This window comes from Ictalurus furcatus, chromosome 21, assembly GCF_023375685.1.
Source record: "Ictalurus furcatus strain D&B chromosome 21, Billie_1.0, whole genome shotgun sequence".
NCBI classification, from domain to species: Eukaryota; Metazoa; Chordata; class Actinopteri; order Siluriformes; family Ictaluridae; genus Ictalurus; species Ictalurus furcatus.
Window position 1 is genome coordinate 20923975 of NC_071275.1, and position 10000 is coordinate 20933974.

The 10000-nt window shown below is 46.2% G+C and overlaps 2 protein-coding genes across 3 annotated transcripts in view; both read right to left on the bottom strand.

The window, feature by feature from the left end:
- Positions 1-23, bottom strand: part of LOC128624717 (plexin-A2-like) — a 29967-nt gene extending 29944 nt beyond the window's left edge. The window contains exon 1 of the mRNA XM_053652376.1: positions 1-23. This exon is cut by the window's left edge and continues 93 nt beyond it. Within this exon, the coding sequence (XP_053508351.1) occupies positions 1-23 (23 nt within the window).
- Positions 24-927: 904 nt separating this feature from the next.
- The window catches only part of LOC128625267 (plexin-A2-like), a 28488-nt gene continuing 19415 nt past the window's right edge, over positions 928-10000 (bottom strand). Inside the window, exons 5-12 of one of the 2 annotated variants that reach the window (XM_053653465.1) lie at positions 4654-4777; positions 4193-4346; positions 3474-3570; positions 3258-3372; positions 2888-3088; positions 2423-2519; positions 2087-2286; positions 928-1405 (exon numbers count right to left, since the gene is read on the bottom strand). In XM_053653465.1, the coding sequence (XP_053509440.1) occupies positions 1319-1405; positions 2087-2286; positions 2423-2519; positions 2888-3088; positions 3258-3372; positions 3474-3570; positions 4193-4346; positions 4654-4777 (1075 nt within the window). In that variant the 3' untranslated portion in view covers positions 928-1318. Of the gene's footprint in view, positions 1406-1970; positions 2287-2422; positions 2520-2887; positions 3089-3257; positions 3373-3473; positions 3571-4192; positions 4347-4653; positions 4778-10000 lie in introns of those variants that run through there. The other variant, XM_053653464.1, reaches the window with a different exon arrangement.

Below are 10000 nucleotides of genomic sequence, written 5' to 3' on the forward strand. Positions count from 1 at the left end.
TTCACGCCCCGGATGGTCACCATGGTCCCGCCCTGAGGAGGACCGGACAGAGGAGACACCTACGGAGAGACAGACAGATTACAACCTTCATGAAAGTAGGAAAAGGATCTAAAGTGTGTTGTCAGGACAATAGGTTCTTTGTGGGTTCTTTGGATAGTTAAGGGTTCCACGTTGAACCTTCTTTGAAAGGGACACACTCTGGAAGGAAGAAAGAAATCAGTCATATTCTGAGTGTTAATAAATCTGTTTCTGTCTTTAGCTGGGACTGGGACTGAGGAGTTTAACGGCAGAAGAAGAAGAAGAAGAAGAAGTTTTTACACAGGAACACCCAAGTTCACTTCAAAAGACTCACGCTGCTTTGATGTGTGAGCAGCTCATCAGGTTTGGCTCGTCGTCTCGCTCTCAGATGGAGCTGCAAATCCGGCCAAATTCGGCCCGAACAAACACAAACTCCTCTCAGCACTTACTTTTCATTCACTGTCTCTTTTATTCGTTTTCCTGTTTATGCTCACCTGCAGGACCAATCACTTTTCTCTTCATCCTAATTACAAACTCACACTGAGCTCAAACTCAAACCGCAACCTTAAACCGAACCCAAACGCAACTGTAGTATGCTCCAAATCTGACACAGTCGCAGCCAACCACATTAAACCAAACCACGACCCAAATATGGTCCAAACTCAACCCAAGTCCGACCCAGACACAATCCACCTGCAGTCTAAACACGCCTCAAACCCCAAAAATAAAAGATGCCTTCAAACTTATACTTAACCTGCAGACATTTACACCTGTGTGTTTGAAACACAGAACACAGCAGTCTGTTTCCCTCCCGTTCTCACAGCTCTTACACCCTGCTAGCATTAGCGCTCACACACTTTAGCACCTACACACCTCATATGGCTCTATATAGCTGTCACTCTTTATGACGAACACTCGCTCTAATTTGCACTCGATTTAATTACAGCACAGGTGCAGAGGAAAAGAGGCTTATGGGAAACAATTAAGGGATGTGGTAGAGAAGGGAACGTGTAAAACGTGCACCCAGACACACACACACACACAGGGCATAAAACAGACTTCTGTTGAAGAATGGCGGTTCTGTAAAGGCATTTAAGAGGAAGTGGATATGAGCTGTAAAAACAGGACTGTGGGAGAGGCTGTAATGGGAGAATAATAGAAAACTGTTTTATAGGAACCTGAGTAATTAAAATATAATAAACCAACAAACCTGCAAACTGTAAACACACTGCGGATTGGAATTGCTACAGTTTGTCATAGTGACAGTGTCTGTGATCAGCATTCTTTTATCTCTCATATCCTAATGACCTACCCTGATTTGCATAAACACTGCAACTCGCATTACTCTGCGAAAGAGGACAGTCACCCGAGGGGTTCTACCGGAAACCTGAAACAGAAGTAGTCAAACATTTTGAGAGGTGGGGCTAAGCAGACAGTTCCAGAAGGCGGGGCTAAGCGGACAGTTCCAGAAGGCGGGGCTAAGTGGACAGTTCCAGAAGGCGGGGCTAAGTGGACAGTTCCAGAAGGCGGGGCTAAGTGGACAGTTCCAGAAGGCGGGGCTTATGTAAACCATACAAGCTGTTCTGTAAACTATAAATAAGTTATATAAATGTGAGTTATAAAATGGCAATTTTGGCACTTCCTTCACTTTAGATATAATAATAATAATAATAATAATAATAATAATAATAATAATAATAATCATCATCATCATAATAATAATAATAACAAATAAAACCATGCACAATGTTAAGTTTATAAAATGCATCCCACCATGAACAGTGAGGAATATTATTTTTATAGTTCCCTCCACTCTGAATCTAGTTAAGATGATGTCACATGAGCACCGCCCATATCACCTGATTTCCCCGGTGAAGAAGCTGAGATATGAGATATGAGATATGTCCGCTGCTGTACAGCAGTTTTACAGCGCTGTAGCTTGCAGTGAGTCAGTAATTAAGTATTAATTGAGTAATCTTTATTGTTTCCTCTGCTCTGAGCTCAGTAATGAAGTGTTAATGAACTGGGTATGAATGTTACTTAGGTGTGATGAGAGCGGTGCACTGACCTCAGTAATGCGGGGGTGTGTACACTTGTGGTGTTGGTTCGGTCCGAGCCAGTGTGTGCTGTGTGGCGCTCCAGGTGAAGTGCAGTGTTTACGCAGTGTACAGCGACCCTCGCTCACACACCAACCACAAGAGAACCTCCGCTCGGCCTTCAGACACACACCACAGCTCTCCCTCTGAGCGCTGCACTTATACAGGTGCACTGTGGGATACCCACACACACACACACACACACACACACACACACACAGAGGCTCATTTAACTGCCATGTTAGAGTGTTTCGGACACTTACATATTTGCCCTGTGTGTGTGTGTGTGTGTGTGTGTGTTTCATTACCTTTAATTCCCTCAGGGTTGTCAATGATGAAGTTGTTGTTCCACACGATGGACAGATCGACTGCCAGCTCACTGACCTTCATCCCCTCATACACATACTGCAGAGACAGAGAGAGAGACAGAGAGAGAGAGAGAGAGAGAGAGAGAGAGAGAGGGAGGGAGAGAGAGAGAGAGAGAGAGAGTGAGAGAGAGAGAGAAAGAGTGAGAGATAGAGAGAGACAAAGAGAGAGGGAGGGAGAGAGAGAGGGAGGGAGAGAGAGAGGGAGGGAGAGAGGGAGAGAGAGAGAGAGTTAATAAATTACACATTTTTATCTTTAGGTGAATGGCAGATACAATTAATACAGTTCTCATAGACTGCCTGTATGTGCATAAGTGTGTGTGTGTGTGTGTGTGTGTGTGTGTGTGTGTGTATAAATGTTTGTGTATAAGTGTGTGTGTGTGTGTGTGTGTGTGTGTGTTCTCTGACCGAGCGGTTCTGACACTGTACACTGGTGCTGTTGAAGCGCAGCGCCGTCACTCTGTGCGTCACTCCCTGGATGTTGAACACACACTCGTAGCCTCTCTGACCCGACTGAGGTTGTGGAAGGTTCCGGGCCTTCAGCGTGATCGGCTTCACGTCTCCCGCCACGATCACCACCTCCCCCGAGCGCACCAGCTGAGGACACAACTGCAGCGCAGAGGTCAAAGGTCAGAGTTCAGAGGTTATCTTGAAGAATTCTTCCACGATATACTAGAACACACACTGTACAGCCCCACTTAATAACAGTTCTTATTATGTTACTCATTGTTACTATGTGTGCGTGTGTGCGTGTGTGTGTGTGTGTGTGTGTGTGTACCTCTGATGCATTGACGTGTCCCTCGAGGAAGGAGCAGCTGTTTGGATCGTGTGTGCAGGTGTTTCTGTATTTACACCAGTGACACTGGAATGCACTGCTCACACATGACAAACACCTACTCACACACACACACACACACACACACACGTTCATTTATCACTGCGTCCCAGGGAACAGCGTGTAGAACATGAGGAGTGTGAAGAGAAGAACACTCACATGCTGTGTGTGCTGCAGTTGTAGAACTTCACCTCTGTGCTCACCACCATGTGACCCGTCTCCTTAGCAACAACCTTTAATTCCACAACTGACCAGTCTGAGACAGAGAGACAGAGCAGGAGACAGGAAGTGAGAGAAAGACAGATACAGAGTAGGTGACAAAGACATGGATAGCGAGCCCAAGCAGGAGACAAAGAGAGAGACAGACAGACAGAGAGAGAAAGAGACAGACAAAAACAGAGAGACATACAGGCAGAGACAGAGAGAGACAGACAGACAGAAAGAGAAAGAGACAGACAAAAACAGAGAGAAATACAGGCAGAGACAGAGAGAGACAGACAGACAGAAAGAGAAAGAGACAGACAAAAACAGAGAGAAATACAGGCAGAGACAGACAGACAGAAAGAAAGAGACAGACAGACAGAGAGAGAAAGAGACAGACAAAAACAGAGAGACATACAGGCAGAGACAGAGAGAGACAGACAGACAGAAAGAGAGAGACAGACAGACAGAGAGAGAAAGAGACAGACCGAAACAGAGACAGACAGATAGAGAGAGAGAGAGACAGACCGAAACAGAGACAGACAAACAGAGAGAAAGAGACAGACCGAAACAGAGATAGACAGACAGAGAGAGAGAGGGACACCATGACGTTTATTTGAAACGCTCTGGTTCTCTCTTCATCGTGTTGTCGTCCTCATGTCTCTCACGTCTCTCACCTCGGTCAGCGGGGATCAGAGGGACGTCCCGGGAGGTCGGAGAGAGACACATGATGCTGTTCCCGCTGATGTGACCTTCGACCTCTGCCAGGCTCCCAAAGGAGCAGGTGACCCCGGTGGAGAGGTCAGGAACATTACTGACCTCCAGCAGCAGCTACAGGAATAATAATAATAATAATAATAATAATAATAACAACAACAGTAGTCGTACTAGTAAACGCTGTTATTATTATTATATTTATTATGTAAATGAAATGTTATAATATGTAAGTGATGATCTCAGGTGAGCTCTCAGAAATACAAATCAGTTTTTAAATTAGTTTTGAATTGAACGACAATCAGTTTAACTTTAATTCCTTAAAACGTATTTGTGTAAAACTCATACACAGAGTGAACGGGTTAAAGTGAATATTAAACGGCGAGCGATGATGTAATGATGATGTAACGATGATGTAACTCACCGGGACCGCGTGCTCCGACACGGCGATGCTGTCCGGGTGGGCGGAGACTTTTACACACCGCCTGATCTCATCAGCGAATCGGAAAGGTTCGTCAGAGTGCTCGCACCGGTCCCGCCTCACACACCTGAGAGACATAAGAGAGATGATATGTGTGTGTGTGTGTGTGTGTGTGTTCGTTCGTTCTCTCAGCTCAGTGTCATATTCGCACACTGGAAATCTCAAAGCCGTCAAATTATAGCGCAGCTGGGTGAGTGGTTGCCATGGTTCCCACCTGTACGACCAGCCAGAGCTTGCGCTCTCCCTCTCTCTCACTCTCACACACACACAAACACAAACTAATGTGTAATTATTACATCAGATAAACAGTCTCAGGAACCAGGAACTGAACGCTGCCTTATAAAGAGGAGGACAAGAGACGGATAACAATAAACAAAGAGACAGAATGACTGGGGACGAGAGAGACAGAATATTTCAACAGACAAAAGTGAAAGTGTGTAAAGTAGAAAGAATCAGATGAAAAAATTATACGGATAAAAGTTAAAGGCAAAAAAGAAAAGTGTAAGAAAGTGAGACAGACGAGAAAAGAGAGATGAAGTGAAAGTGGGTGAGACAGAGTGAGACAGGTCCTCTACGTCTCTCTGGTTATGAGATTATGATGAGATTATGATGAGGTTATGATGAGATTATGATGAGATTATGATGGACAGGACAGGATCAGTGGATCAGTGGATCGGTGGATCAGTGGATCGGTGGATCGGTGCTATACTGCTCCTGAGAACACAGATTTTGGACTTTTTTTAAAACCCTGTGTTCATGCGGGAAACTTAAGCAACAGTTTCATCATCAGAACACAGATGAATCCTCGTGTTTCTTATTCTTATCATCATTTCTCCTTCTCTAACGCGCAGGAAGCAGCTCTTAATGTCATCTCCAGATGTCTGAGGAAACATTTACGGAGACTGATCACTGCGCTTTTAACAGAAAGGAGAAAACTCGGCTTTCAGAAATATGGAAATCTTCTGCTGCTCTTCCCCTTTACCATCCAAAATCCTCTGGACCTGGAGGAGTGTTATTAAACCGTCTCCACCTGACGGGTGCTCGGTGGAGGAGTGTTATTAAACCGTCTCCACCTGACGGAGCTCGGTGGAGGAGTGTTATTAACCCGTCTCCACCTGACGGAGCTCGGTGGAGGAGTGTTATTAAACCGTCTCCACCTGACGGAGCTCGGTGGAGGAGTGTTATTAAACCGTCTCCACCTGACGGAGCTCGGTGGAGGAGTGTTATTAACCCGTCTCCACCTGACGGAGCTCGGTGGAGGAGTGTTATTAAACCGTCTCCACCTGACGGAGCTCGGTGGAGGAGTGTTATTAAACCGTCTCCACCTGACGGAGCTCGGTGGAGGAGTGTTATTAAACCGTCTCCACCTGACGGAGCTCGGTGGAGGAGTGTTATTAACCCGTCTCCACCTGACGGAGCTCGGTGGAGGAGTGTTATTAACCCGTCTCCACCTGACGGAGCTCGGTGGAGGAGTGTTATTAACCCGTCTCCACCTGACGGAGCTCGGTGGAGGAGTGTTATTAAACCGTCCCCACCTGACGGAGCTCGGTGGAGGAGTGTTATTAAACCGTCCCCACCTGACGGAGCTCGGTGGAGGAGTGTTATTAAACCGTCCCCACCTGACGGAGCTCGGTGGAGGAGTGTTATTAACCCGTCCCCACCTGACGGAGCTCGGTGGAGGAGTGTTATTAAACCGTCCCCACCTGACGGAGCTCGGTGGAGGAGTGTTATTAAACCGTCCCCACCTGACGGAGCTCGGTGGAGGAGTGTTATTAACCCGTCCCCACCTGACGGAGCTCGGTGGAGGAGTGTTATTAAACCGTCCCCACCTGACGGAGCTCGGTGGAGGAGTGTTATTAAACCGTCCCCACCTGACGGAGCTCGGTGGAGGAGTGTTATTAAACCGTCTCCACCTGACGGAGCTCGGTGGAGGAGTGTTATTAAACCGTCCCCACCTGACGGAGCTCGGTGGAGGAGTGTTATTAACCCGTCCCCACCTGACGGAGCTCGGTGGAGGAGTGTTATTAAACCGTCCCCACCTGACGGAGCTCGGTGGAGGAGTGTTATTAAACCGTCCCCACCTGACGGAGCTCGGTGGAGGAGTGTTATTAAACCGTCTCCACCTGACGGAGCTCGGTGGAGGAGTGTTATTAACCCGTCTCCACCTGACGGAGCTCGGCGGAGGAGTGTTATTAACCCGTCTCCACCTGACGGAGCTCGGCGGAGGAGTGTTATTAAACTGTCTCCACCTGACGGGTGCTCGGTGGAGGAGTGTTATTAAACCGTCTCCACCTGACGGGTGCTCGGTGGAGGAGTGTTATTAACCCGTCTCCACCTGACGGAGCTCGGTGGAGGAGTGTTATTAAACCGTCCCCACCTGACGGAGCTCGGTGGAGGAGTGTTATTAACCCGTCTCCACCTGACGGAGCTCGGTGGAGGAGTGTTATTAACCCGTCTCCACCTGACGGAGCTCGGTGGAGGAGTGTAATTAAACTGTCTCCACCTGACGGAGCTCGGTGGAGGAGTGTTATTAAACCGTCTCCACCTGACGGAGCTCGGTGGAGGAGTGTTATTAAACTGTCTCCACCTGACGGAGCTCGGTGGAGGAGTGTTATTAAACTGTCTCCACAGAACAGGGTGGTTTAGAAGTGGAGATGAACGTTGGTCACACCGCGACTAGAGTAGCAGAGTCAGTGTTGGCTAATGAGGAGGATGTTTACATGGGCGCTGACCTCCCTAAATTCTCCACCAAGAGGAAGAACCCAGAAAATAAATCAAACACTGAAAAAACTGCAAAAGTGTCAAAGATAAAATTGATGGGCTGTTCATCTCAGTCAGAGGACGGTTTTACAAACGCACAAGAGGGTGAAAGTGTGGAAAGTGATGTAGGTGGAGACTCTCAGATGGAGGTGGAGGGCGCTTACTCTTCCACTGAAATTCAGTCGTTTTTAGACAGGACAAAAGGCATGAGATCAGTTAAAGTTGAGGATTTTTTCCCAGATTTAAAATTGTTCCTTGATTCTGTTAAAATGTTTATGAAAAACACGGAAAGCACCGACCAACCAACTTTTAGTGAACAAGACGGTTATCGTCTCAAAAAACTGATGACGAAAGTTAGAGAGAAAATAGTGAAAGATGGTTAAGTATCTCGCATTTTGTTTCTCCCTATTCTTATCATTCTTAGCTGATCATTTGCTATGTGTGACATAAAGCTGGGATCCTTGAATATTATTGGTGCTAGAGAGGATGTGAAGAGAGCGTCCCTTTTCTGCTTGTTTAAGGCCAAGAAACTAAATGTCATATTCTTACAAGAAACACCTAGCACAGCGGATAACGAAACTGCATGGAAGAAGGAATGGGACGGGGAAACATTCCTCAGTCATAAGAGCAGTAACAGCGGTGGAGTTGGCATCTTGTTTTCTGGAGATTTTTTACCCATCTCTTGTGTGACTGAGGAAATCATTGAGGGTCGTTTGTTAAAAATACAAGCTGTATTTGAAAATGTCAAATTAATTTTTATCAATGTATACGTAACTGTAGGCACAGAAAGGGTGGTCTTCTTAAACACTTTAAACACTGCTATTAGTAATTGTGGTGATGACGGATACATGTTCCTGGGTGGTGATTTTAACTGCACTGCAAACGCAGTGCTGGATAGAAACCACCCAGAGCCATATGGAGCCAGTAAGGGATGTCTGGTTAAATTAATCGATGCGAATGATCTATGTGATGTTTGGAGGCTCTTCCACACCACTCAGCGTCAGTATACTTGGGCTCATGTAAAAGATAATTCTTTGTCTTTGGCAAGGCTTGATAGATTTTACTGCTTCGCACATCAAAGCAACATACTGAGAAGCTGTTCAATACACCCAGTTGGTATCTCAGACCATTCCCTTGTCCAAGTTTCCATCTTTGTCAAGGATGTGAAATGTAATAGCGCCTACTGGCATTTTAATGCATCTCTGCTGTCTGGTAATGTTTTTAAGGATGTCCTTGTGTATTTTTAGAGAAGTTATATAAAAACGAAGTCTGAATACACTTCTCTACAACAGTGGTGGGACATAGGGAAGGGTAAGATCAAACAGCTGTGCCTACAGTACACTCTCAATGTCACAAGAGACATGACAAGGTCTATGAAAGATTTGGAGAGTGGAATAGTGAAGCTGCAGGGTTTGGCAGACTTCTCTAGAAAAGGAGAACATTTAAAAATTCTCCAGAGAATAAAATCAGCTCTATCTAACCTGTTGAGTTTCTCTGCCCAAGGTGCTCTGGTTCGCTCTCGTCATCAAAACGTCGTCAAAATGGATGCACCCTCTCACTTTTTCTTTGGCCTTGAACACAGGAATGGACAGAGGAAGCTCATGCACTCTCTGCGATCCAGCACCGGGCAGCTCCTACAGGAGTCTGCGGAGATCCGTAAGTGTGCAGTTGCTTTTTATGAGAAGCTTTTCAGGAAAGAGTTCCAAAAGAAACCAGAGGTGGCGCAGTCCTTTTATGAGGGTTTACACCCAAGGTCTCCGAGGAGGTCAATGCAGAGCTGGAAGCTCAAATCACTGCTGCTGAGCTACTTTCTGCATTGCAGAGCCTAGAGAGCGGTAAGGCACCCGGTGTCGATGGCCTTCCTGTGGACTTTTATAAAGTGTTCTGGCCTGTGATCGGAGAGGATCTACTGCTTGTTCTCAGAGACAGTTTGAACAAGGGACAATTACCATCGAGCTGCAGGAGAGCAATCCTTACTCTTCTCCCTAAAAAAGGAGATTTACAGGAGATCAAAAACTGGCGACCAGTGGCTCTTCTCAGTACTGACTACAAACTTTTATCAAAGGTGTTGGCCATGAGGCTGAGAAACGTTATGGAGCATGTCGTTCATGTCGATCAGACTTACTGCGTACCCAACAGGTTGATTAATTCGTGATGTTTTGGACCTCTCCAAGTCATTGGGCTGTGAATTCTGCTTGATTTCTCTAGATCAGGAAAAGGCCTTTGACAGGGTTGAACATCAGTATCTGTGGCAAACGTTAGATGCGTTCGGGTTCAGCTCTGGTTTTATAAACATGGTGCGAGTCTTGTACAGTGACATTGAGAGTATTTTAAAGATCAACGGTGGTTTAAGCGCTCCTTTTAAGGTCCAGAGAGGAGTTATACAAGGCTGCTCACTATCTGGCATGCTGTACTCCTTGGCCATAGAGCCTCTCCTAAACAGATTAAGACTGTCTCTCAGGTGTAACCCTTCCTGGATATGAAAGGATATGAAACAGTTTTTAAATGATCTGCTTATGCCGATGATGTC